This window comes from Cyclopterus lumpus, chromosome 13 (assembly GCF_009769545.1).
Source record: "Cyclopterus lumpus isolate fCycLum1 chromosome 13, fCycLum1.pri, whole genome shotgun sequence".
Taxonomy (NCBI): domain Eukaryota; kingdom Metazoa; phylum Chordata; class Actinopteri; order Perciformes; family Cyclopteridae; genus Cyclopterus; species Cyclopterus lumpus.
Genome location: NC_046978.1, coordinates 17,319,769 through 17,347,556, shown reverse-complemented (window position 1 = coordinate 17,347,556; position 27,788 = coordinate 17,319,769). Strand labels below are relative to the sequence as shown.

Genomic DNA, 27,788 nt, shown 5'->3' with positions numbered 1-27,788 from the left:
ATAATATAATGGAATATAATAGAATAAATTAGAAGATAATGGAATATAATATAATATATTAGAAGATAATGGAATATAATATAATATAATAGATATATTGGTCTGTTTTCCTGTATATATATATATGGCTTTAAAGTCTCGTGAACCTGCAGTTTGCAAAGAATCACTGAATCACGGGAACCGGGGCTGTATTGCGCACTTCTTCGTCGCCAGGGCAACCGCAATACGTTTCTGTGGATGAAGTCATTTGTTACGCCGTTCGTCGCCATGGTTACAACCTAGAGAGGGCGCTGCGGAGGCGCGTTTTTACGTAAAAATGACGCAAAGGGCGGGGGCGTGCCCGTGATGCGCGCTGCGCAAGCTGCTTGTTGTTTCCCGCAGAGAGGCGAGAAGATGGCGGCCGTGTCAAGCGGAGGTGCTGCTGGGTCCGCTGCGGCCGGGATCACGCACTCTGCCCGACCGACCCACGCGGGCATGGGCACCCAAAACCGAGCCCAGCCGTCCCCCTCCGGCATCGGCCACGCCAGTCGCACCAGCACGGCCACCGGGTGCGTCACCAGTCCCGGCCACACTTCGGCCACCAGGCCCCCCCCGGCCCGAGTGGGCCACTACGAAATCGAGCGGACCATCGGCAAGGGGAATTTCGCCGTTGTTAAACTAGCCACGCACATCATTACCAAAGCCAAGGTAAGTCCACCGGCGCCTGAGCGTTAGAGGCTAACACTTGCAAGCTGTCACGGTTTTACTCCAAGCTTTTTCGACCATGTAGCGTTACTCGGGATGACGCTGGGGCCTTCAGGCTCAGGAGACACAGCGGCCAGCCCGCTTCGGTGACACCGCTGCTGGGTGTGTGGTGGTGGTGGTGGTGTTGGTGGTGGTGTTGGTGGGAGGAGGGAGAGAGAGAGAGAGAGAGAGAGAGAGATCCGTTCGACGCGGGGCATCACCTCCTAACTTCTGGATATAGACACGTTTACCTTTTTGTAGATCAATCTGGTTGCACATATATGAACTAGTGGTGTTTAATAAAACATTTAAAAAAAGAAAGGCCCGGTGTGTGGTAGAGGACGGAGGGAAGGAGAGAAGGGCATTTACCAAGAAGAAGATGAAGAAGAGGAGACGCACAATGTTCCGACTGTAGTAACGTTAGCTAGCTTAGCTTCTTGGCTAATTAGCTGTTAGGCTACACGTAGATGTATCTAAGACTAGGTTAAAAGTTATGCTGGCTGGGGAAACTCTTAATTTAAACAACGAGCTTCCAAAGTTGTAGTGTGGCCAAGTAGTATAAACTCTTTTGTGAGTTTTACACTTTGCTTTTGTCACTTTGCGGTTCAGAATAAAGTTTTATTACGTATTGTTATAACACATATTTCGATATATCCCAGCTAAAATAGCTGGGTGACGTTTTATAAAAGCCGTTAGGGACAATTAAACATTAAGCATGGCCACAGTGTGTGGTTTCAAAAAAACTGCCAACACACACTTGTGAGTGTACGTAGATGCGTGTAGGAGTGGGCAGCATATATACTATAACACATGATGATCAAATCAGTGCTACAAATCTATAACTCTATTTTACAACAGGTTTTAGTGTTAGTGTTTGGAGCTTTTTAGGGGAATAACAACTGGAAGGGAACACTCAAATATTCCAAGTCGTGTTTTGTCTTTCCTACTTGACCTATTGAGTCAGGTGCCTCGGCTGTTCCGTGGCTCTTATTTGCCTGTGAGCCTGTTTTGCAAATGTCACTCTTGGATATTATGTCTTTTTTTTGGCCGGCATGGTAGTAGTGTAAGTCCAAACGGGTAAAAAAAACAAAACAAGCATATCTAATCAGAAAAGCCACCTTTTGTGCCTTTTTCAAAACAGCAGCATAAGTAAATAGTTCTGGTGAGAAGACACACACACACGTTGATTTCCAGCCTGCTGGCTTCTACTCAGGTGTGTGTGTGTGTGTGTGTGTGTGTGTGTGTGTGTGTGTGTGTGTGTGTGTGTGTGTGTGTGTGTGTGTGTGTGTGTGTGTGTGTGTGTGTGTGTGTGTGTGTGTGTGTGTGTGTGTGTGTGTGTGTGTGTGTGTGTGTGTGTGTGTGTGTGTGTGTGTGTGTGTGTGTGTGTGTGTGTGTGTGTGTGTGTGTGTGTGTGTGTGTGTGTGTGTGTGTGTGTGTGTGTGTGTGTGTGTGTGTGTGTGTGTGTGTGTGTGTGTGTGTGTGTGTGTGTGTGTGTGTGTGTGTGTGTGTGTGTGTGTGTGTGTGTGTGTGTGTGTGTGTGTGTGTGTGTGTGTGTGTGTGTGTGTGTGTGTGTGTGTGTGTACTGAGGACACCAGAAGACTATTGTGAAAAGTACGCACCGTCCCTCTCGGTTGAACACTCGCAACAAACCAGGGGCAGCTTAAACCTATGCTTGTATAAAGCTCCTGCAGTATAATTATTTGTGTTACCCGATGAAGAGCCTTTAATTCCAATGGCACAAATAAAGGTGTGTCAAGGCAGCCGAGTGTGCCGCTTTACCCCTATGCTCTTGTTGACATGCACACAGACGCGGGCAGACACGAGTCATTTGGGGCGCTTTGAGCCACATAGCCCAGAGAACCTCCCATTTAGATTTCACGGGGGCCAGAATAAACTAAGGTCAGTGAGTGCCATGTAGTGTTTGCATGTCAATGCTGCAGGAGACGTTTCTTGAAGGACCCCCAAATGTGTTGATATGACTCCAATGTCAATAACAGACTAGTAGTTACAGGATCTGTGTGTTCAGTCTTATATAAGAGCAATACAAAGACCGTAGCAACGTTGTAGTGTGAGATTAATGAGCTGGTTATGAAGCTTTACTCCTCGTGTGTTTGTGTGTGCGTGTTAATACGTGTGTGTGGCTTTGTCTGGCTTTCTGTCTGAGTGTGAGAGACAGGCAGAGGACGAAATGACAGTAGACCACGGCTGACAGAATGACAGAGAGGCCTTGTTTGTTGTCCGTTGATGGCGGTCACAGATGGATCAGTCAGCGCCTGATTTTCCACCAACCAGCTCAGGGGGTTTCATGAACATCAGAAGAATAGGAGTGTGCATGCCTGTGGACATCATGAATATGGATATGATGATCAGTCATCAGATGTGCTTTGGATCCTTGTTTTATGGTCTGGGTTTTTATAACAAGCCAATGAGAAACGCAGACTAGTCCAATTGTTGGATGGAGTTGGATGATATCCTGCAGTGCAGGCGCACAGAAGCAGACCTGGTTATTTATACTTGGTAGCTCAGAAAGGAAAGGGATGGTCCCTTTTCTATGCCTCATTTGCTCTCTGTTGTTTTGTCTTTAAATCTAAAACGTTCCACAGGCAATTTGTTTAAACTTTATTTCCCCCCACAATACACGCTACCTTTTCAACTGTGTATTTTGCAAATTCGTGTGGACTGGAGGGTGGTTGTGTCGTACGTACACTTGCCAACCGAGAGGCAGTCGCACAACGCAAACCTTCGATGGCAGATGGCTCGCACGCTGCACCTGGATGTTGCAATAGTGAAAGTTTGTCTCCTCCAGACAAAGGGCAGCCGGTGGAGTGGAAGTCAAAACAGAAGTGTTTACACACTCGCACAAGCGCTATGCTAAAGGCAGTTGGGCCACACACTTTTCTTCTGCGGTCTTGATAAATGTGGATTTCAGTTTTCACTCTCTATAAACTTTATTGCTGGTTATGACCTTTCAACAAGGGACGTGCGTACTGTTAGCTCTGGCTTACGCTATGGGCTATACACACATGTTTTAGAAGCCAGAAGACTGGCTGCTGTATGAATTTGGGGACTCAATGGAGTAGGACCAAACCAGCAGTTTTTTCGCCAATTATTCTTGTTTTTATTTAAAATATATCCAAAATGTTACAGCATGTAGAGAAACGTAACTCCTGACATTTTAAAAGCTGTAACTAGCTAACGTTTAACCGTCTTTTTCTCTCTCTTTTTTTTTGCACAAACACTATTACCGAAAATGTCGCAATTCATGTTATCCCAGTCGTCTAATCTTTCGACACTATTTAGATAACAAAAGTGTTGCAATTTTAAATTCTAAAGTCTGTCTATTCTTTGCTGCAAAGCCATGTGTGTCACGTCCACCACTAATTCATGTCTACTGAGTTTCCAGCACAACTTCACGGTTTAAAATGTCCCGGAAAACATGCTCAAATAAGATGAAATGTGACGTACGCAGCCTTGGAAATAAATGTTCAGTGTGTACACGCGTTGCTTTTTGGGCCTCTCACAAAGGAAGGTATTATTTTCCTGCTGTTATGGAGCCCATTGCCCCACACACGCTGCAATTTGATAGGCTATTAATCAGGCATGTAGTCGCCTTGTTTTTAAATGCACTTTATACAAGATTACATTTCACATCCTGGCCACATTCCATAGCAAATGGCATATTTGCACGGCCTCTCTCGGTCACTATCAGCATTTGAATGGACTGTATTCTCTGCACACAAGTAATTGATTCAAGTTGATTAAATGTTTCATTAGTCTGGCTCTGAACATTTTAGAAATCATTAAAAAAAAAAAATATATATATATATATATATATATATATATATATATATATATATATATATATATATAATTTGGTCTTGGCTGGCCTATAGTTAAAATGTCAGATTGCCCTTTTGCAGCAAATACTCACCCGAAGGTCAAAAACAAACCCAGTTACTTCACTAGCCGTTTTATCTAAAGAGTTCTTATTGAATCTGACCAATTACTAAAAGACAATACACACTATTCTTTTCAGAATACTACAAAACGCTGTGATCTTCTTTTTTTTTTTTTATTACATTTTTGAGCAATAACCAGAAATGCCGTGCCATTTCCCTGTCGTCGTAAATTGATTGCATCAATACAACGATTATCAGGACGTCAAGTACTTGGCTAATTGTGTCAGCGACCAAGTAAGCTTCTTTTCTTTTTTTTTTTTCTGTCTTCGGAAATGATCCCCGGATGCCAGCAATGCATCATAAACGAGGGAATATTTAATATTTATTAATCCTTTTTTCCGTGTTGAGTTTGTTTTTGTCGCGTTTTGATTGGCCCCCACCACTGAAAAGTTTTTACATTACATTACATGTCATTTAGCTGACGCTTTTATCCAAAGCGACTTACAATCATGTTACATTCATACACTGTAGAACAGCAGCAGGGAACAATTCAGGGTTAAGTGTCTTGCTCAAGGACACATCGACTAGGGCGGGGATTGAACCACCAACCCCCTGATTGAAAGACAGACCTGCTAACCACTGACCCACAGTCACCCACACTGCCATTGTTTTTTGTCTCTGCACGTACGTTTTGTGTAATGTCGTGACGGAGTCGGGCGTTGGTCTGTGTCCTCGTGTGACCTCGACGATACGGATCAATTAAGGACGCGCTTAGCCCGCCGCACGGTGAGCGAGATCGGTAAAACACGGCACTGAGCTGCATGTCCTGACCCGACTGGCTGTCTGTGGGGTAAAGCCGCTCTTCTTCTCCCCTTTCCATCCCGATTGTTTGTGTTTTTTTAGGCTGAGAGAGAGAGAGAGAGAGAGAGAGAGAGAGAGAGAGAGAGAGAGAGAGAGAGAGCGAGCAAGCATTAGGTAACAGGCCTAATGTAACAATTTCACTCGGTCACACTTGATCGCTCGCGGCTCTCTTGACATGCACCATCCCCTCTCTGTTGCTCAAAAACACACACACACACACACACACACACACACACGCGCACACACGCACTCAACTGTGATTTTCATTTGGGTGAGTAATGTGACTAAAGACTGCGTTTCCGCCCGACTTTATCTTCCTGCCCTCGAGTCATCTTGTTATGCGTTCTTAGTAGTGTGAATCCTCTGCCAGCCAGGTTCAAAAGAGAAGAACACAGACCTCTCTCTCTCTCTCTCTCTCTCTCTCTCTCGCTCTCTCTCTCTCTCTCTCTCTCTCTGTCTCTCTGTGTCTCTCTGTGTGTGTGTGTCTGTTTCATGACACGAGGGAGGACAGTGTATGCTTCATCAGTATGATCCTTCCCCCCCCCCTCCTGTAACCGTGGCACTTATACATAACAAAACTCTGTGCCATCATCATCATCCACAGCGCTGCTTGTTGTCAGAGGCGGCTGTGCGTTGCCATGGCTCGTTAGTTGGAGAAAGGTCGCTCCGTTGAAGCCGGTTGCCATAGCAATGATGGCGGTACCTGCCCTCGACGACCAATTCTCAACGGGGGAACGGACTTTTTCGTTCGCCATGTTTTTAACTTGTGCCGTGCGGTTTTATGGGATTCGGGACCATTGTTATTCCTAATAGATGACGCCCAAAAAGCTTAAAAGATGTATTTTCAATGCGTGACACTTTTGGTTCGAGAAGACTATTCCTTGATTATTAAAACCGTTGCCCATTAATAGTCTTATGCAAACTAATCTTTGCAGCTCGACCGGCGCAAGATCGCGGTGGATGGGCGGAGATGGTGGCGTGGGGGGATTAATGAACCGCTACCTCTAATGATGATTTTTGAGAGACTGGAAGATGGCACAATAAAGAAAATGGTACAAAAATGTTACGTCTCCTCGAGTCCAATTTTAGGCGCGTCAAGATGTCAGACCTCTTGATTTTGATGCCAACGCGACAGTAAATCTTTGCAGCATTTCTTAAAGAAGAGTATGGCTATTCTACCAATTGTTTTATTTATTTAATAATGTTTGTATAGAGATGTTCGTATAGAGATGCTCGTCGTATTGTAAAGTCGGTGCCGAACTGGATCTGCAGGCTTCTTCTTCGTGAGCAACAGTCTCCATCGACATTGGAATGTGGCCCATCGAGAGTCAACCAGCTTTGTTGTGTTTACGTGTGTCATGCATAGGGTTGCAAAGGGGCGGAAAGTTTCCACGGGAATTTTGGGAAAGTTTTTTTGCAAGAGCATATAACAGGGAACTTAAATGTAGTTGAGAACAAGACTATGCACGCCGAGCTCAGCTGGACCCTGAATGCAGCTGCTTGGGAACATTGTCTGCCAGAAACATAAACATAACACGTTCTGTTGTTTTTGAACGTCTTTGTCATCAGTGTTGCGTCTGAACGTTTCAGCCCTATGCCTGGCAAGTGTGATAGTGGCGTAGAGGCCAAGAGCGGTATTGCAGACAGAGATTTCAATTATAGCTCGTAATATATTGAAAAAAATAACTGAACTAGTTCATTTTTTGGAGCTGTGAACTTAGTTCAACATTTTGAATTATGAACTATGAACTGAACTAGTTCATTTTAAAATGTGTGAACTATGAACCAAACTAGTTCATGTAGAAAGTGAACTTTCCCAACACTGTTTGTCATTACCTAGCATATTGATTACTTGGTAAACTGTTTATTTACATACAGTAGACTAACTTTACAGCAGTGAGGAGGACGTTGATGAGGTCCAGGAAGAAAGCATTCGGACCTGAAAGGATTCAGGGAAAAACACCCCAAAAACAATGTGTGTTGGGGGGTGGTGATCATAGGGAATACACCTTTGACAAGGTAGATACAGTTAAATTACCCCTAAATTCCCAGTTTATTCCCGTTTATTCCCGTTAATTCCCGTGGAAAGTTTCCAACTTTGAATATTCCCGGAATTTTGCAACCCTAGTCATGCAGTTTGGGTTTCTTATTATTATAACATTTCCCTTGTAAATATAAATGGTAAATGCGGTTCTGGTAGTCCTGATGGCACAGTGAGTGGTTTACAAATGGTTGTGCACAGGTCCCTCGCAATTTTGGTGTGGGGCTCTGCTATGCAAAAAAAAAAAAATCATGCAAATGTGTGATGTCCAGTGTTTTCCACACTAACGTGTCCCGTCTTGTACTTTCAAGCCTGACACACTCGACTGAGTCATTTCACAACGCACAGCATCTCCGAAAGGCATTGTGCTGACTCATCCTGCCTGTGCGCTTTCGTGTGTGTGTGTGTGTGTGTGTGTGTGTGTGTGTGTGTGTGTGTGTGTACATAATACAGTCATAGTGCTGACCTGCTGTGTGTTTGTACGACAGTGTGATGTCTTGGTGACTTTATACAAACGCACACAGGCGCCACAATTTACCCAATTCACTTCCATAACGGGCAGCTTACGAGTTGGTGTGTGTGTGGCCATTAGCGTTTGCCTGCGTGATATGGGTTAGGCCTGAGCATTACAGGTGCTGTAATCGGTGTCACCTGTTGATGAAGGTTAACCTCATGCATAATGTTGTGTGCGTGTGTAAACACAGATGAACAGACAAGAGGCCTAGCGTCCCACTGTAGACGTTACGCCATAGACCCAATTCTTTGCTCAGGATTAGCCTCATTATAGTTGACTCATGGATGTTTTCAAAGTGAATATCAGGGAGACCTAAAGAATGCCGATCTTCAAAAACAATCCTATTTTTAATGCTGTATGAATGTTTTTTTATATATATATATATATATATATATATATATATATATATATATATATTATTTTTGAAACTAGAAAGGAAAAAAAAAAGTCAATAACTCCTTTTTAATCTGAGCGTTTGGAAGAAATATACCGACCAGGAATTTCTTTCACAGTTGATTATTTTCATCGGTGTCCTTTTGTGACGTATTGATCGTTAAGTCCACACACAGTTGCTTTGTTTGTTGTTTGTAAGTTGAGCTGAACAATAATGCTGTTTACACACAACACAAAGCTTCATTTTGCCATTGTTTTTTTGGAGCTTTATATAGAGCCAGTGTTTAGTTTGGCCATTCTGGGCTACTGTAGAAACATGGCCGTGAAGAGGACCCGCTCCTTTTTGTGGATATAATCTAAACTAAAACACAATTCTTAATTTCAAGTGATTATACACTAAAGGAAACTTAATATATTCCATTTCTGCCAATAGAGCCCCTTAAATCCTTCACACCTTTTCCTTTTTTTATTTATTTATACAAAGCACAAGTTAACTTTTTTTTTTTTTTTTTCAATTACCGTCCTAAATGTTTAGTTTAAGAATTTATACTTGATTTTTTTTTAAACCCTTGTTTCGTTGCCATTGGCTGCAGTTATTCATCGTGCGCCGTGTAACTAGAATCGGCGTGCGAGTTGTGTAATGTACAGTAAATAGTCGTGACTCCTCCGCTGGGCACCAGCTGCTCTGGGATGGTGCCGCATTGAAGTCACCGTCATGGGATCGGAGGGGTTATGTGACACTTCATCGCATAGCAGCCGGCCTCTCAGTAGTAAGTGTGTGTGTGTGTGTGTGTGTGCACCCATATCTTTTGATGGAAAATTCCCCGAGTCATTGAGGCTAATGCAAAGCCGACTGAACACCCCCAAGGCAGCTAAGATGTGAACTAAGATCCACAAAACGTTTACCGTGTCCTACCTTTGGTGGCGCTAAAGCTAGAAACCCGACCTTTTGAGATGTACACTGGACACACGGGTTGTTTGCATCGCCTCTAGCCAGGTGTGCGTGTGTCGGCATGGCAAAAAAGGTCTCCGTTCTTACGAGGGGTGCAAATCTTAAGCGATGTTCCTTAATTCATAGTCGGGCCATTTTTTAACAATCTTCGAAATCGCTGTGACCAATGTGCAACACCTGAGATGTTTGCAACTCCACAATGATGGCTGGTTGTTGTTCCATTGTGTCCATCTTGTCATCTCGCCAATTGGAACAATCTCAAGGTTTTGATATTAACGCACACACACACACACACACACACACACACACACCGAGCCCCCGTAGCTGTAGCTCAGTTCCCCCTGTTTTCATTGTCCTTAAAATGAGCATAATGTGTATGCGTAGTCAAGAGGTCAGCATATGTGTGTGTGTGTGTGTGTGTGATCCAGATATCCTGTTGTTACCCTCCATAAGATGCAGAGAGGAGTGATTTCATCAACAAAACTGGATGATTGCCATCGCTAAGAATAGAATTCCGAGACCTTAAAAATACCACATGGACTAAGGGTTATACACGCGTACGTGGCAAGAGTCGTTTGAGTATCACTCCAATTTAGATTTTTAAAACTATACCCGCAATCGATCCGGTCCAAGCTGCAACCCACAAAGCCCTTGGGATCGCCCGCCTGCCTGCGACTCGCGACTCTGAACACGGAGACGTCTGAGCCGTCTTAACGGCGCAAGCGGCTTACTTGGAGGGCGGCGCTGTTCTCCTGCGTCAATGCGGTCCGTTGCCACGCCAACCGTCAGCGGCGTTACGCGTTCATAGCGCAGGCGGTCACGTTTTTTTAATTTTTTGTATTCCTGGTGACATGTAGAAACATTGCTCCACCTTCTCCACCCCTCTGTGTTTCGCTCAAAGACATGTGCAGCGAAATATATATATATATATATATATATATATATATATATATATATATATATATATATATTTTTTTTATTATTTATATTTCTGTGTGTGGCAGGAGAGGAAACTGTGTGACCACAGTAGAAATATTGTTTTTAAAGGGAGGATGCAGCTGTATTAAGGAGGTGGTCTTCGATAACCACAATAACTTATACACGTATTGTGATGACAGTCGAAGCTTCAGTCAAAAACCTCAATAAAAGCTTAGTGTGACATTCGGTATAATAATAATAATAATAATATAGTATACCGCAAACACAGTTTTATCCTTTTGACTCCCTCGTAATAATCACATCATTTTGTGAGTTGTTGAGAGAAACCTTGTGGTAAATTTGGCAAGTTATTCCTTTCTTTGTCAGTTTGTCCCACTTCACATAAATCGGTGTGCGTGCGTGTGTGCGTGTGTGTGTGTGTGTGTGTGTTTCATTCCCTCCCGCATTGCTTTCATCTTCATTTAAACTAATTATGTTGAATAACGCATCTCTTTCATGAACTGAATCGGTAACAAGACGTTTGTCTGTCGTCTCGCTATATTTCTTGGATTAAAAACAACAATCTGTCAATTCTTTCTTTTTTAATTTTTTTACAAAAAGCTTCAGCGTAGTGTTTCCATGAGCTAATCGTGATACGATAATATTCATTAAGGGGAGGCTATTCACTGTTCCTCCACACGCATGATGAGAACAGCGGAGTTTTTAATGGTATCACTGAGTTTTCCAATCTCTCTGTTTTCGACAATTGTGCACTACTCTTGAAAGGAAGCTACACACACACAATGATCTGGATTAACGCCACCGTTGGATGTGAGTCTGTGCCCTCCCAAGAGCCCCCCCTCTCCCCCCCCCCCCCCCCCTCACTTCCCCTTCCTGTCTGCAACAGGAAGTCACCCGTGCCAGGCTTCAGATGGCCTTCTCCATGTCTTTTTATCAGGAAAGGGAGAGCTCAGGATGGCACTAAACGTGTGTGTGTGTGTGTGTGTGTGTGTGGGTCGCAGGGGTCGCATACCTTACATTTTTTCATCTATTTTTGGAAGAAGCCATGTTTTTCGGACGGCCTTATTAGCGCGGCTTGATTAAGTCATTAAAGTCGTCTGCCCGTCCCCTGAGTGGCAGCGCAAAGCTCCTGTCCCGCGCCATCATCGTCCGCGCCGCCGCCGCCATTGTCTCGCTCGCGCCCTCGACCGTTGCGCAAGAGCCCGGGCCCCGCCGGCCCGAGGTCAGGGTTGTCCAAACGAGCCGGATTCCGGGGGGAAGAGGCGCTGCGTTTTGACGATTCGTCATCTTGAGGAATCACGATGACTCAGTCGGGGGCACTTTTTAATTATTTGTGTTACTTGTTTTTTTGCAACCCTTAATGGATCAGCGGTGCCAGGTCATATTGCATTGAGTCTGCCTGACTCACACCCTCCCTTTAGCTGGTTATTTACTTGGCACTTTGCTTTTCTATAATTATTGTGTCATCGTGGCAATATCGCAAGGGCAACCGGGACCGCGCTCTGCAATTGTTGCCTGCAATTTAAGTGGCAGCTAAACACCATTTATTATGATTGTATTGCAAACACTCAAGAGCTGGTAAACAAATTGCACGGTTTAAGGTAAATAATTGTTTGTTTTCTCTCCTCACTCCCCCTCTCACTCTTTTTGTTTCTGTCTCATTCTTCCTCGTCTCTCCATCCGTCCTTTTGTCGTCTCTTTGTCTCCAGGTGGCTATAAAAATAGTGGATAAGACTCAGCTGGACGACGAGAACCTGAAAAAGATTTTCAGAGAGGTGCAAATCATGAAGTTGCTGAAGCACCCCCACATCATCCGCCTCTACCAGGTACACATTCAGCCCCAGAGCAGCACCTCTTAACACCTGACACCCATGGCCCAATGGGAAAAGGACAAACGGAATGGGTTTTGGTAACTGCACCAAGGTGTCGAAAATAAAAATGTCTGAAGCTCGTTGGTTGTTATCGTTTGTTTCGGTCTTTTTAGGTGATGGAGACGGAGCGGATGATCTATCTGGTAACGGAGTATGCTAGCGGTGGAGAAATATTCGGTAAGGGAGTTCCCGACGGTTAGTTTGGGATTATTTTTTTGGGGGGGGTGGGGGTTCCAATATCAAAATACAGAGCAAGACTTGGTCTTTAGAATCTGCAAAAAAAAAACATCCCAAGAGGGTTTTCTTTTAAATCTTTTGTCCATCGTGATTGTTTTGTTTGCACTGCATGCTCATTCTTGATTGATTTTGTTTTAATAAAAGTGGCTTTGATTTTACTTTTTTTTTCTTCTTCTTTTCTTCATGAACTTCCCCTTTCTTCCCATTTATTTGTCGAGTATGCCACTCTGAAACTCTGAGTCATCCCCTTTTCTCTTCTTCCTAAAGGATATTAAAAAAAAAAGAAAAGAAAATCCCCTTTTGCGTTTCTCCTCGATTGTTTAAAAAGTTGTGATTCATTTGGCAAAATCGGAAGAGAATCATTGTCTTCATTTGCACATTCACAACCGAGGACCATAAATCTCTAAAACTGTTCATTGTGTGTGTGTGTGTGTGTGTGTGTGTGTGTGTGTGTGTGTGTGTGTGTGTGTGTGTGTGTGTGTGTGTGTGTGTGTGTGTGTGTGTGTGTGTGTGTGTGTGTGTGTGTGTGTGTGTGTGTGTGTGTGTGTGTGTGTGTGTGTGTGTGTGTGTGTGTGTGTGTGTGTGTGTGTGTGTGTGTGTGTGTGTGTGTGTGTGTGTGTGTGTGTGTGTGTGTGTGTGTGTGTGTGTGTGTGTGTGTGTGTGTGTGTGTGTGTGTGTGTGTGTGTGTGTGTGTGTGTGTGTGTGTGTGTGTGTGTGTGTGTGTGTGTGTGTGTGTGTGTGTGTGTGTGTGTGTGTGTGTGTGTGTAGACCACCTGGTGGCTCATGGGCGTATGGCGGAAAAGGACGCCAGGAAGAAGTTCAAACAGATTGTGGCAGCGGTCCATTTCTGTCACTGCCGCAACATCGTCCACAGAGACCTGAAGGCTGAGAATCTGCTGCTGGACCACAACCTCAACATCAAAATTGCAGGTGTGTGTGTACACACTTAAGAATGTATGTATGGGTGGGAAACTTAATTCTGTGGTTTTGGGCTGTCTCCGCGAGCGGTACAAAAGGCAAGTGTCAACATGTGTTTGTTTTTTTTGTGTGTGTTTTTTTTGGGAGCATTTTCTTTGGGTTGATTTGAGTTTACGCCGTCGAGTAAAGTCCTCTCCTCTCTCCGTCAGATTTTGGATTCAGTAACCTGTTTTCTCGAGGACAGCTGTTGAAGACGTGGTGTGGCAGCCCTCCCTATGCCGCACCTGAACTCTTTGAGGGCAAGGAGTATGACGGACCCAAAGTAGACATATGGGTGAGTAGGCTTCCAGGTATGCGTGCGGCCCTGTTGGGCTGCAGTGGGGTGGGGTGGGGGGGGGGGGGGCGGAGCTAATTGGCTTGAAGACAACAACAAAAAAGAAATGAAATGAAAGGGCCCCGACAGGTTTTTGTCTTCAAACATACAATACCTAATTATAGACCATATCGCTCTAGATGTGATTGTCGAAGTCCTATTTATACGTGATGTACTCATGCCGTCTTCTCTCTCTCTCTCTACAGAGCTTAGGTGTGGTGTTATACGTGTTGGTGTGCGGCGCCCTGCCTTTCGACGGCAGCACTCTACAAAATCTGCGGGCGCGTGTCCTCAGCGGCAAGTTCCGCATCCCCTTCTTCATGTCCACAGGTAGGTCTCCTACTGGTCCAGACTCCTTCCTGTGTCTCTTTTACTTCCTCCTCCGGACCATCAGTAACAGCATGTCATTGGCTTTATGGCAGAGCAGAGTCTCAAGCAATATTTCACCAGATATCAACAAAAACAAATTGTCTCGTGCACCTAAACACTGTTTGGCTTAAAGGTGTTTTTTCATATACGAACTAAAGTAATGTTTTCAGTATTTCTCACCAATACACACTTTGTTTTTTTTATCCGTGTGGTCCATGTTCCAAGAGATGGAATAAACACGTTGAGTGCATCTTTTCATTCCTCATCAAATGAGTGTGTGAGTGTGTGAGTGTGTGAGTGTGTGAGTGTGTGAGTGTGTGAGTGTGTGAGTGTGTGAGTGTGTGAGTGTGTGTGAGTGTGTGCGCGCAACAAGAACCCACTCGCCAAAACATTGCTCCATAGCGACCCTAGTGGTCAAAAGAAATCCACAGACTGGCGTTGGTCAGCTTGAATGTTGGAAGTTTATCACATTGGAAAATAAATTATCAAAATGTGCCCTGAAATCACTCCTGTGGGCAAATGTGAGTTGAATATTCTGTGGATGTTGAGATACTTATTTATGCAAAGGAAACAACAACAATAATAATATCACAACGGAGACAATTGAAGCGTACGAGAAGTGATTTATTTGATTAAAGTCTGCAGACCAGGTCCAGGATCAGTATCAATTCACATTAATGGACTTCCTGAACATTTAAACAAAAGTCTCTCAATTTAGAAAACAAAATGGTCATTTTTCTCTACCAATAATACAAACGCTTTGAGCTTAGAGTAAAATGTATTGCTGGTAATATTTATATTTATTTCCAGTGTGTTATGAGTGGTGTCATCCCGTGCATGTGTGTGTCTTTGCAGACTGCGAGTACCTGATCAGACACATGTTGGTGCTGGAGCCCAGCAGACGGTTGACTATGGAGCAGATCAATAAGAACAAGTGGATGAGGCTAGGAGACCCGGACCCCGAATTCGACAGGGTAATGAGACTGTTAAAGATAATTAACTCAACGCGATATCATTTTAGCCCAATTTGTGTTTCGTCTGTGTCGCATTGCACATCTTTTTGCACATATTAGTATAATTTGATGACTTCAGTGTCCTGTTTTTAAGTGTGTACCATATTTTAAGACTAGAAATAGCTAGCCTGTGTTTTTAAAGCTCTCTCTCCTTCCTCCCCCCTTCCAGTTGATAGCAGAGTGCGAGCAGGTGAAGACGGAGCGAGAGATTGAGCTCATCAATGAGCAGGTGCTGATCGCCATGTGTGAGATGGGCCTGGATCGAGAACGCACACTTCAGGTTGGACACAAATTCATAGCTGACCTACACGGATGTCTCTTTTTTTTACGTTTCCTGCTCTCTAGCGGCGTAACTGTACACGCAGAAGTCTCGATTCCTGGTTCAGGAGTCACGACTAGATTAGAAAACAAATCTGTTTGAAGTAATCACAGTAACTTGTACTCATTCTGCCTTCTCTTCTCCAGTCTTTACAAACGGATGCATACGATCACTACAGCGCCATCTACAGTTTGCTGGCCGACCGCCTCAAGAAACACAAGACCCTGCGCGTTGCCCCGCCCACGCCGCGCTCCATTAGCTATCCTCTTAACGCCGTGCAGGTAAATTCATCGTTTTACTGGTGTTGGCATGATTATGATGGCGGTTTGCAGCCCCCACACGCGCGAGTGGGGGTTCAAGACCTGATCTTAACTCGCCCTAAAGCTATCCGATCCATCGTAATGTGTATCTGTCAATACAATTAATTACTTCTATAATATATGTGTTGTCATTGCATTCGAAAGCGTCTTCCTTGTTTATAAAAGTAACCGTCGATTGTGAGAGCTTGAGGCACGAGTGCTTTTGACGAAGGTGCGTGTTTGCCCACTCAGAGTTGATTGCTTTAACCCACATCCACCAATCCCCGCTGCACTAATGAGCTTGCTACGATATTGGCACAATCCTCACACGACGTGTGTGTGTGTGTGTGTGTGTGTGTGACGTGTGTGTTTGTGTGTACGTGCCCAGCAGACGGATCCACAGGGTAATCCCGTTAGCATGACCGTTCCCCATGTTCAGCTCATCAACCCGGAGAACCAGATCGTTGAGGTGAGTCTGTGATGGTTGCGTATGAGTCGTCAGCAGTACGCCATAAGCTCGCTGAGCAAGATCAACAAACTTATGGAGTCCAAATCCCAACCTCGGCTCTGACGGCTTCTCACTTAACGAGTTTGACTGCTTAACACTGACGTCCCTTGACCTGTCACGGAGTTGATGCGCCAGCTAGCGACCAGTCGACACAACAGCTTCCGGTCGTCTTGTTTTACATGTTTTTAAATCACTGGCTGTCCAGTATTTACAGTTCACTACTGTTTGTGCAGCCTGGGATCCATCTCGCACACTATGACCAGACACACACACACACACACTCTCAAAGCTGACTCACATGCTGTGAAACGCAAGAATGTGTCAGATTACTGCATTGCAGCAGGGATTTTAATAGCAGACCTGGACTTTTTTTTAAAGAATGTATATTATAATTTAAATATATTTAAAATATGTATGATCGTTTTGGGACACTTTGCCACACACATTAACAAAGGGCGTTACTAATGAAAAGTGTGTGTGTGTGTGTGTTGTGTAGCCGGATGGCAGCATGCCACTGGACAGCGACGAAGGGGAGGAGCCATCTCCCGAGGCCATGGCCCGCTACCTGTCGATGCGGCGGCACACCGTGGGAGTACCAGACCAAAGGTAGAGCTCTTCAATCTGCCACCGGTCACAAAGTAGTGATTTTACTCTCCAACTGTTTGCTGACTGTAGTTCTATTTCCGTGAGTTGTCAAACGATGGCTGATGATGTATTTCGGGGGTTGTGGCGTCGAGCTTTAAAGCCAACAACTGAAATAGTTGCTTGCTTATTAAAGGATCAGTAGAGTGTGGACTATTTAAGATGCATTTAAATACGATATCCCAAATAAGACATTAGCCGTTTACATGAGCTAGTCGCCACATGAACACAGCCGTTGACGCCTGTTGCCCGTCGGCGTCCTTCTCTTCCGCCGCAGGACGGAGATGCAGGAGGACCTCCAGAAGCTGCCACCGGGCTTCCCCCGCGGTGCAGCCCCCCAGCCCCCTTTCCTCCAACTGGCCCCCACTATGGGCCAAATGCACACTCTCATGCCCACGCAGAGCTTGCAGCCCACGCAGCAGCTGGAGTACAAGGTACAGTCGGGTTTGCGTTGGATTGGAACGGCGACGTTAATTATCAAACTGTATTGCTTTTCCCCGCCCCGCTCTGACTTTTCCCCGTGTCTGCCCCCCCCCCGATCCTCCAGGAGCAGTCGTTGCTGCAGCCGCCCACCCTGCAGCTGCTCAACGGCATGGGGCCTCTTGGTCGGAGAGCCTCCGACGGCGGGGCCAACATCCAGCTACACGCTCAGCTCCTCAAGAGGCCCCGGGGGCCCTCGCCACTCGTTGCGAGCCCGGTGAGGATCTGGATTTCTGTGCCGTGTCTTTATGTTCTTCCCCCCTCGTATTTAAACGCGTTGACGGGTCGATTCTTTGCCCTCCCTTCCTCTCTTAGCACCCGACCCCTGCAGTAGCTCCAGTGGATGAGGAAGGTTCAGACGGAGAGCCAGATCAAGAGGCCGTGCAGAGGTAACCCACGATTACGGTTTTGGGTGATGGGGTACACTGTACAGAGGGTGCTGTCTGAGCTGGATACTCTGGAGGGCCCGTAACCTGCGGCAACAAGTCGTGGGTTCTGTACGAATGCTGGAATAAAAATGTGTCTATCTTAAATAGTCATTTTGGTAGTTTTTATGAGTTAGATTTATTCTCTAAACACTTTACTTAACAACACATTTACTAGTTAAAGTAAATACAGGTCTGCATCATCACCATCACATGTGCCATTTCTTATAGAAAAGGCCTGTTCAACACATTTAAGAACAAATACGACACAGTGGATGGTATTTATGCAGGAAGTCAGAAAAAAACCTTTCAAAATAAGAGCTTTGACATGGAAGAAAGCTGAAAGCAGGCCAGGGTAGCGGTAGCATCAGGGTTGGTCTCTAGAGTTGGGATGTTTGGATTCAGAAGTCCAGGTTCGGGTTTCCCCAGCTGGTCCTCCTCAGACAGCACCTCCTGTCGACTTCGCCGGTGTCCTGGGTTGCTGGGAGTGAGTGCCTCTAGGCTGCTCTGCTTTTTTTCCTCCGGGAGGTGGCCACTCTGCTGTGGCATCTTGCCCCCCCCCCCCTCCCCTCCCCCCCATCTCTCCTCCTATCTCCATCGCGCAATTGCCTTTTTGCCACAGTTCTAAAACTCAATCTGCCACCAAATCAAACTTCTTTATCTCTTTCATTTCAATAAGTGCCAAATTACTCTTATTTCTCACTCTTTCTCACGTAGTAGCTTTGCTTACTCTGAAGCTTGCAAAATCAACAACAACAACAACAACAACAACAACAAAAAAAGGCATCCAGTCCAATCCTTAAATTGGAAGCTGGGGGTTCGTGGGATACCCGTAAGCAGTAACCTCCATCTATGGTGTAATTTTATTATGTTTTTCTGATTGGCTAAGATGATATGAATGATGGCAGAGGTGGGAAGGGGCCTCCCCCCCCCACGCCCCGTCTCCATTAGCCAATGAGGACAGAGAGCTGACCAGCGCTGCTTCCTGTCTCCCAACCTCACCCCCGTCCTCCCCCCCTCCCCCCACCCTCCCTGCGGCCCAGGTACCTGGCGAACCGCTCCAAGCGGCACACGACGCACGCGCTCACGAGCACATCGCATGGCGAGCCCTCGGCAGAGTCACAGCGGCCCCAGGGCCCCCGCCAGAGGGGGGGCTGGGCCCCCGACACACACACCCGGTGAGGGGACACACCCGCTCCGAGCTGTATATGCACAAACACACACAAACACACACTCGCATTAAATGAGGGGCATATTAACCCTGTCTTTTTCCCCTCTCTCACACACATACTCATACTTACACACACAGCTGATCTCTCTCTCTCTCTCTCTCTCTCTCTCTCTCTCTCTCTCACACACACACATTGGTGAGGAGGCACTCTCACTAAGGGAAGGTTGTGCACCTTCCAAAGTGGAAGTATATTTTTTTGGTCAATAGTAGTGTTGAGGTGGGGGGGAGGGGGGGTACACGACAGTCACATCACCTTTTAACCTTTTTAACTTTTTCTCCCTCATTAACCTGGAATCAGCAGGTATTTCACCGCTTTAGATTTAGCAGATTAGTCTCGTACGAGCAACCCCGCGAAGCTAAATTATTACCTCCCCTGTGCTTTTTGTTTCATTCCAATAGCAGTCGTATTTTCGTGTTTTTGGGTGTTGTGTCCAGCTCCGGCCGTTGTCCCCCCGTAAATTATCGTCTTCCTCCGACTCAAGATTAGAACGTCTCTTTGAGATGCTAGATGTGCTTTTTGGATGCATTGGCGTAGAACCCGTTGTTATAAAAGTCACGGTGCACCTTTTTTGGCACGCAGATGCTGCAATACGCTGGCGATCTGCGTGCCAACTCACGGTGGTTGTATGTGCGCTTGTCACTATACAATGAAAAGTAGCCCATCTCCCCATCTTGCTCTGTGCGGCGCTTGTTTGTAGAAAAGCTCCTCAGGAAGCATTTTAATGTCCTTTACTGGAAGTGTGGCCCCTTAGATGAATTTCCATTAACAATGGTATGTATATAATGTACCTTACTTTATTTTTATTTAACTGATGATAACATGTGGCATTTATTATCCTGAAAGATTTTTAAAAAGGTGCAGTGACTTCTGGGACTGTGTTTAAAAAAAATAATAATAATAATAATAATAATTAGGACCAGCTTCTAAACACCTCTACTTTGCACAGTCCCTCTTCTGAGTTACAATTCTCTCCATAACCTCACAACAATTTTCGGGGTCCTTATGTAACATTCACAACCCAGTGGCCGGTGGGCTTTAGAGAGCCATCTAGTGGACTCCAGAGGTACTGCCAAATAGTTTGATTTAAATAAAACAAAGTTGTTTTGGGTGATTTACAAAGCTGTTTTATGTTTATAAGTAAATGTATAAAGAAATTGATTAAATTAAATGACCAATTGCGTTTTGAGTATCACCACAAATGTTTTAATGGATATATGAAATGCTACAAAGTGTGTGTGTGTGTGTGTTGATGAATTATGACGCTGACTACATTTAGCAGAATACTTATTTTGGGCATTACAGCCGACGGAGGCCCGAACACATTATTCACAGCCCAGTTAATGCTGTTCCTCCTTTTGTCATTTATTTGGAACGGCGGTTTTCATATTATTATTATTATTATTATTATTATTATTATTATTATGTTTTTAAAACAATCAGAAGTGGGCCAAAATGTAGAGAGCCTACACTAAATATTTAACAGTCATATAACTATTGTGCATGTTTGAAAAGCTCAAGCTTCTCATATGTCTGTTTCTGTGTCTGTGTGACTGAATGTGTGTGTGTGTGTGTATTCGCGTGCACATGTATTCGTGTCTGCTCCCTGTGGTCCCCTCCTCAGATCCAGCTATAAGGACTGTAACACCCTTCACCTCCCCATGGAGCGCTTCTCACCTGTCCGGCGGTTCTCTGACGGCGCCGCCACCATCCAGGCCTTCAAGGCTCACCTGGAGAACAGCAGCCTCATCAAGCAACTCAAACAGGTGCGGCGCCCTCTTCAGGCATCCGGGGATATCGTCTGGGGTTTTTTGTCGCTCGCTGTAAATCGAGTTTATTTCTTTCTCGGGGTGTCTGTAGGAGGAAACAAGGCAGTGAGTGTATTGGCTTGTGTTAAGTGTATTGATCAATACCGATGACTCAACAACTACTTCACCAGGTGCCCCTTCCCCCTCCCTCACTGATCTGTAGTTCCCTTTGGCTCATAGGAGTCGGATTGCTCTGTGCTTTTTAAACGGTGACGCAACACTCAAAGCAGAAATAGGGAATGCGTTGCAGCCAGTCTGATGTAATTCTGACTCTCAGGAATACAAACTTTAAAGTTCCCCGGCACTGCAAATCTGCTTTAAAATGTCAGCGGCGCAGCAGTCGCTCACTCGATGGGGACCGCTGTGATGGCGATGCACCCAACAGTAACATGTGGGATGTACTCCGAGAGCTCCTGATGGCCGAGCATCGGGGGGGGGGGGATCAGGCCTCTTCCCGTGAGCGACCGCGGTGGCGACCAGAGCAGGGGTTAACAAAAGTGTGAGGCGGGGAAGGGGGGGGGGGGGGGGGGGGGGGGGGGGGGGGTTCGCGAGAGGAGGAACGCTTCACTCGCTATCCAGCAATGCTACAGAACTAAAAAAAGAAATGGTGAGAGAGTGTTGACGGATCATTGCGGCGGAGATGAAAGTCAGAGCTTCTCTTTCTTTTCTTTTTTTTTTTTGCTCTCAGCAATCACGTGACGTCCAAACGGGGCCGATCTGAGCGGCGTTATTAAACGCCGACACGGTATCGTGTTCACGGCGGCTGCTTCATCTTGGTCATGCGGGGGAAATGCCGGAGGGTTAATGGGGGTTGAGAAGAGGTCAACCCTCTTAAAGAACCCCCCCCCCCCCGGATGAGATTCAATTCCTACTACGGGCACTGTGCAGACGTTGTAAATCACGAGTGTTGCAGCTGGTTATATGAAGGAAAAAAAAACATCTTGTTCACATGTAGCAGGAAATTGGTTATTAAGATCATGCTTTGTTCAATATTAGTCACAAGTTCCCCATTCGACTTGCTGGAGGGTCATAATCAGACAGAGAAAGGTCAAGTAGATGAACCGTCACATGTTTACGGATATAACGGTCACTGCTGCGCGACGGCGATTCTCAAGTCGTCTTAATTAATATTTGCGGCGTCTTGTTTTCCCGCACAGGAGTGCGAGCAGCTCCAGAAAATATACGCTGCCCAGCAGGACGAGCGCTTCCTGGAGCACACGCAGCAACAGCACATCCTCTACCAGCAAGAGCAACAAATCCTCCACCAGCAAATCCAGGTAATTTGACGCCGTCGTAAAGATGCCCGCGACGATGAGCTGAGCTGCGTTACTTGAACCCTGTAAAGCATTGTGATCATAAAAAAAAACAAAAGAAGAGACACGTAAGCTTCATAGGAAGTGCTTATTGATTTGGAGGCTTTGGATATCGCTGCACTGTGGCCTCGTTCGTCTCCTCCACTTGGAGTCCTCTCCTTTTTTATTAGCACTTCCGTCAGTAAATCACGTCGTAGTGGAGACGCAGTGGGGCCTCGGGGCACATTCAGTTTCTCTTTACCCCCGCAGGGTCTGTCTTTAGGCCACGGAGAGAGCCAGCCCAGTCACCTCACCCACCAGCTCCAGAGGTGAACACACACACACACACACACACACACACACACACACACACACACGTATTACTCATCAGCTATTGAACGGTGAACAATGAACTTGATACTGTGGCGCAGCGATATCGACTGAAGTGTTACATCACGGCCCTCTCTCCTCCTCTCCTCCTCTCCTACTCCCTCCGGTCCTCCCTCAGGTTGCACATCCAGCCCTCCAGCCCTCCGCCAACACATCCCAGCAACCACCTCTTCAGACAGCAGAACCAGAGCCCTCCGCCTTGCTCTGCAGACATGATGCAAGGGCACGGTTAGTTAGGATATCGCTATAGAGCCTTTTTTTAAAATGCTTATTTCGCTTTCTAACTGGTGTTTTTAAATCCATCTTCGACTGGTTATGATCTTCTGACGCATTTTATATATGGCCGACTTATTTCAAAGCGGTTATTGACACATCTTTGTCTTTATATTTGTTATTTATTCTATGGACAGTTTGCATTTCTTTATTTTTCATTAGCCATGAGCTCAAGGGTAGTAGTAGGAATGCAGTGAGCACCCATCTAAACCAAGAGTTAGCGCTCATTGCCAGAGGGGTTTTGGTGGGTAAAATAATACAATGTTTTTGGCCCTCACCACTTCCCTCTCCTCTTCCAGGAGGTCCGTCACCAGTGCAGTACCAGCACGGTGCTCCGGCGCTGTATCAGGGCCAGAGTGGCAGCCCGCCTCCCACAGCACTGAATCGAGTCCCTCTACCAACCAATCAACAAGCAGCATCTGCGCGCCCCGCCGTGCCGTTGGCACAGGGCGTACCTCAACAGCAGCAGGTGAGCCCGTCGGCGGGTTTTTTTAGAAAAAAAGTCTCTGAAGGTTGAAGGTCTGTAGTCGATGATGAATATTCACGTTGTGCAGGTGACCATTCAGGTTCAAGAAGTGGAGCTGGGAGGTGTGGCGCAGAGGCCGGGCGGCTTTTTGTCCACGCCGGGGCACCGAGTCCTCGGGAAGCAGCTGAGCGCAGACAACGCCGAGACGCACAGGTGACCCCCGCCCCCGCCCACCCCGTCTCCTAATGCGAGAAGGCAGACTTTGAGAACATAATGTGTTACCGGTATTGAACAAATTAATGTAAAACCCCCCCCTCCCCATCAACTTCGCTGAGATGACATCATCAACACATTCTGGGTGAGTGATTGGTCAATGTTTTGGAGGTAGCTGTAGAGGTCCCAACGGTAGTCAGTGATGTCATCATCCCATAATCGATCCCCTGTAACCAGGACTGCCTCCACTGAGGGAATGTGTAGCGATCTTCAAATAGACGCTGAAATCTTTAACCTTTTTGGAAGTGGCTTTACACCTCGGTGAATACTTGAACCTGGACTTGAGCTCGTGTGTGTGTGTGTGTGTGTGTGTGTGTGTGTGTGTGTGTGTGTGTGTGTGTGTGTGTGTGTGTGTGTGTGTGTGTGTGTGTGTGTGTGTGTGTGTGTGTGTGTGTGTGTGTGTGTGTGTGTGTGTGTGTGTGTGTGTGTGTGTGTGTGTGTGTGTGTGTGTGTGTGTGTGTGTGTGTGTGTGTGTGTGTGTGTGTGTGTGTGTGTGTGTGACTATGTCACTATGTCACTATGTCACTATTTGTACTGATGGAAGAGGACTGACATGTTGATGTGAGACAACCCGTCGCTGATCCTCCTCTGCGTTCTCCTTCTCATCCAGTTGCAGCCTCGGCCGCTTCTCATCGGGTTACGACCAAGCTCAGTTTAATCCCCACCTCTTCTCCGGCGACGCCGGCGTGATTGGCTCCTACAGCCACTACCTGCAGGGCACCTCCCTCAAAGTCCCGGGCCTGGAGGAGTACCAAAGCGGGGTGGTTGGGACCGGCACCTACGGCACCCCTTCTACACTACAGCAGGCCCTGCTCTCCCCGACTCCTTTGGAGTACCGCCCCCCTCAGCATCACGTCACTCCCACCCTGCAGGGCCTTCTGTCCCCCCGACACTCTTTGACGGGCCACGCCGACCCCCGGCTGCCGCCCCAGGACCTGGCCGCCCTGCTGAAGAGGCACAGTCCCCGGCCGTGCCCGACGACCCCAACGCCGCCCAGCGGCGGGCCCCAAGAGTACGGGGAGATGCTGCTCCTCCGCCAGCTGAGCCAGGGCGAGAGCTTGGAGCTGGCGGCGCCGCAGAGCGCCCCCGGGGGCCAACACTATCATCACCTCCTCCAGATTCGACCCCCCGAGGTGCAGCCGCAGCAGCACCCAGCACAGACGCCTTGCCCCGGCTTACCTCACTCGGAGAGCATGGAGGAGGACGAGGTGCCAGCTGGCTACCACCACCCGCACGACGGCCTGCTGGCCAAGGCAGGAGAAGCTCACGAGCTCCTGGGGCCTCCCCAAGGAGGCACCCCGCCCTACAACTCCCCTACGCACAGGCACGGTGGCTTCATACGGAACGCTCCAGAAGCTCGAGGTAAGACTTGTTTACCTTCATCGTTTGTGTTGCTGGCTCAGAGATTAGCATCGGTTCAGTTTTATTTTCACACGTCATTCAGCGTCCACGTCTTTCCCGTCAGATTCAGAGCACGTGGATAGCAGGCCCCAAGGGCAGGCCATGGAGGTGCCCGATCACAACGGCGTGGGCTATTCGCGAGGTCCCCAGGGCGACGTCTGTAGGTCCCGTGGACAGCTACAGCGCCACCACACCATCCAGACCTGTGACGACGCCTATGTGAGTGAAACGTCAAAGTGTCCACTGCAAAACGGACGTCGTGGAGCACATTTCTGTGGCACGTTCGTATTGGCTGGGTTTATGATGTAATGGTTCGTCTCGCGTACTGTTCGGTAGGATGGCAGCTGAATATGTTCATGACTGAATTAAACTCAAAGTCCTATTAATTTAGATGTTCCTCGAGGCGCCCCCACACGTATTAGCATACCCAGTCATCCACACACAGCTCTGAGTCCTCAAACGCTGCTAGAGGCCGCTCATTACGAGGTTTTTGTTCTCTTGTCTAAAACGGTCGCTCCCGTTCTGTCCAGGATCAGGCGGAGCCCATGTCGGGAATGAGCCTGATGGCCGGGAAGGCACTGAGCTCCGCTCGCATGTCGGACATTCTCAGCCAGACGTCGCTGACGGGAAGCCAGCAGCTGCACCAGCGGGAAGAGTCGGGTCAGTGGGAGAAGTGCAGCATTATTATTATTATAGGGTACTTTTTAAATAAACACTCGTCTATATCGGTAAAATTTGTGTTTTTTCCTTTCGTGCAGCGTGTGATGTGGAAGAGGAGCTCCATGCGGCGGCCTGCTACCCCTCCTCCTGCACCAGTGACATGCTCCTCAGCTACAAACCCCCTGACCTGCAGTACAGCATGGAGCAGGCTGGGGTCTAGCACAGGTACACACACACACACACACACACACACACACACACACACACACACACACACACACTGAGCCTGACTTTTAAATAGACTTTTGCATACCTGTGAGGAAAGTGTGTCTCCCTCTAAATTGTGTCTCCCCCCCGTGTCTTCTTTTAGGAAGGGGTGCATCCTGTGTACAGCGGTCCATATCAGCCATCCTGAGTTGTGTTGAGTTGAGCAGCATCACGCCAAATCACCGCCCTCTGCCCAAACAGGGATGGGGGTGAGGGGGGGCTCAACGTCCATCTTTCTGTCTCCATCTGTCCTCGGGAGAGGGGGGAGTGTGGGTTGGTGCAGACATTAGAGGGGTGGGGTGTGTGTGTTCGGGGGGGGGTGACACAGGTGGGGGGCCTCGGGATTCCAAAGGTCAAAGTGCCAGCATTTTCTGCACAGGCATCCAGCATTCATTGCCGCAGGTTGTCTTCTCTTTTCACCTCCCATCATGGGTAGATTGGGGTTCCACTCCTTCCTCTTTTGACTCGACCCCCCCCCCCCACACACACACACACACACACGCCCAACTGCTGCCCTGACCTAACCCCCCCCCCCCCCAACACACACACACTTCACCCTTTTGTCTTCTATTAACGGTTGGCATACTTCATTATGTGCCTCATCGACCAACGCATTAATACAGTCATAGTTGCAAGAGCATATAGAGTCTAATAACACAAAGAAACAAACACACACACACACACACACACTCACACACTGCTGCCACAAACCCAAAGTATTCACATTTGGTGTGTGTGCGTGTGTGTGTGTGTGTGTGTGTGTGTGTGTGTGTGCATGACTGAGAAGAAGGAAGAAGAGGTGAGCGGATGTGAAGGGTGTCCGAGAGGTTCAGTCTGCTCCTCCATCCCCCCCCCCCCCTCCCCCACCTGCTGTCCTCCTGCAGCAGATCATTCCGGAGCGACTGAATTCTCAGCAGTGGCGGGGTCTCCCCCCCCCTCCCCTTTTTTTTGGGCCGGGTAGCGGGTGTTTTGGGGTCAGGCTCCAACTGGGCAACCAAACCGCTCTCATCCAAAGATGGAGCTCAGTGACATCGCACAGGACAAACCAGCTCTCTCAGTGTTTTTTTATTTTTATTTTTTTTTGTTCTGGCATTCGTTTTATTTTTTATTTTTTATTCATTTTTACGGCTAATGTCCATGTAGGCATTCTAGTCCATATTGTTACTCTTATTGTTATTAATGTTTTCTGTAAAAGAGGTTTTATTATAATGAATATTATTATTATTATTAAAGGAAAAACAGTTCTGTGTTGCAAGGAAGACGACATTGTTCTTTGATTACTTAAGTAATTCTGCACTTTCGGTTCAAGCTATCTTCTCTCTGTCTCTCTCTCTCCCCCCCCCCCCCCTTGCAGTTTCCTCACTCTCTATCATGCTGTTGTCCTGCTCCCCCCCCCTCCCCACCCCCCCCACACTTCACCTCGGAGTGACCCCTTTGCTCCAGCTGCCTTTTCCCTTCCCATGTCAGTGACAGTGTATTGCATTGTGGGTAGTTTTACCAGACATTTGCTCCTTTCCTTGTACAGTGATGCCATGTATAGAACGCTATTGCAACTTCTGTATCAAATCCTTTTCTTTTTGTTACCTTTTTTTGAATTTTAGATTATGTTGGGGAGGCTTTTTTTTTTTTTTTATATATATATATAATATTGGTATTGTTTATCATTTATATTTTTTGGATGTCTTCAAAAATGTTTTTTTTGTTTTAATGAATCTTGAGATTTTTAGCCAAAACAGGACAGAGAAGAGAGCAAGTGCTCTTTCTGTCTCGTAAAAAAAAAAAAAAAGATTGTTCTTATTGTGTTTTAATATTATTATATATATATCGAGACACTTGAAATAAGAGGAGAGTAATTATTTTTTTGTGTGTTGCTTTCTCTTTTTTTTTTTTTTTTAAGTATAATTTCAATTCGATGTTGTTGTGACCGTCACACTTGTTGATGTTGGCCCTGTT

General features: G+C 46.6%; 1 protein-coding gene across 5 annotated transcripts; it reads left to right on the top strand.

The window, feature by feature from the left end:
* The first annotated feature begins 368 nt into the window (after nucleotides 1–368).
* On the top strand, nucleotides 369–27,467 carry sik3 (SIK family kinase 3). 5 transcript variants are annotated; one of them, XM_034547880.1, is made up of 26 exons: nucleotides 369–687; nucleotides 12,032–12,148; nucleotides 12,307–12,370; nucleotides 13,199–13,360; nucleotides 13,558–13,682; nucleotides 13,928–14,051; nucleotides 14,946–15,064; nucleotides 15,273–15,383; nucleotides 15,569–15,703; nucleotides 16,110–16,190; nucleotides 16,726–16,835; nucleotides 17,149–17,305; nucleotides 17,419–17,568; nucleotides 17,667–17,740; nucleotides 18,820–18,954; nucleotides 20,630–20,771; nucleotides 21,971–22,090; nucleotides 22,376–22,434; nucleotides 22,614–22,723; nucleotides 23,068–23,237; nucleotides 23,323–23,447; nucleotides 24,118–24,869; nucleotides 24,973–25,127; nucleotides 25,439–25,568; nucleotides 25,667–25,793; nucleotides 25,939–27,467. In XM_034547880.1, exons 1-25 carry the CDS (start codon nucleotides 394–396, stop codon nucleotides 25,786–25,788), a joined length of 3,843 nt encoding a protein of 1,280 aa, XP_034403771.1. In that variant the 5' UTR covers nucleotides 369–393; the 3' UTR covers nucleotides 25,789–25,793; nucleotides 25,939–27,467. The 5 variants fall into 5 exon arrangements, with proteins under 5 accessions (XP_034403771.1, XP_034403775.1, XP_034403772.1 ...); XM_034547881.1 differs by having other exon boundaries at nucleotides 394–687; nucleotides 16,113–16,190; XM_034547882.1 differs by having other exon boundaries at nucleotides 394–687; nucleotides 25,445–25,568.
* The last annotated feature ends 321 nt before the right edge of the window (nucleotides 27,468–27,788 follow it).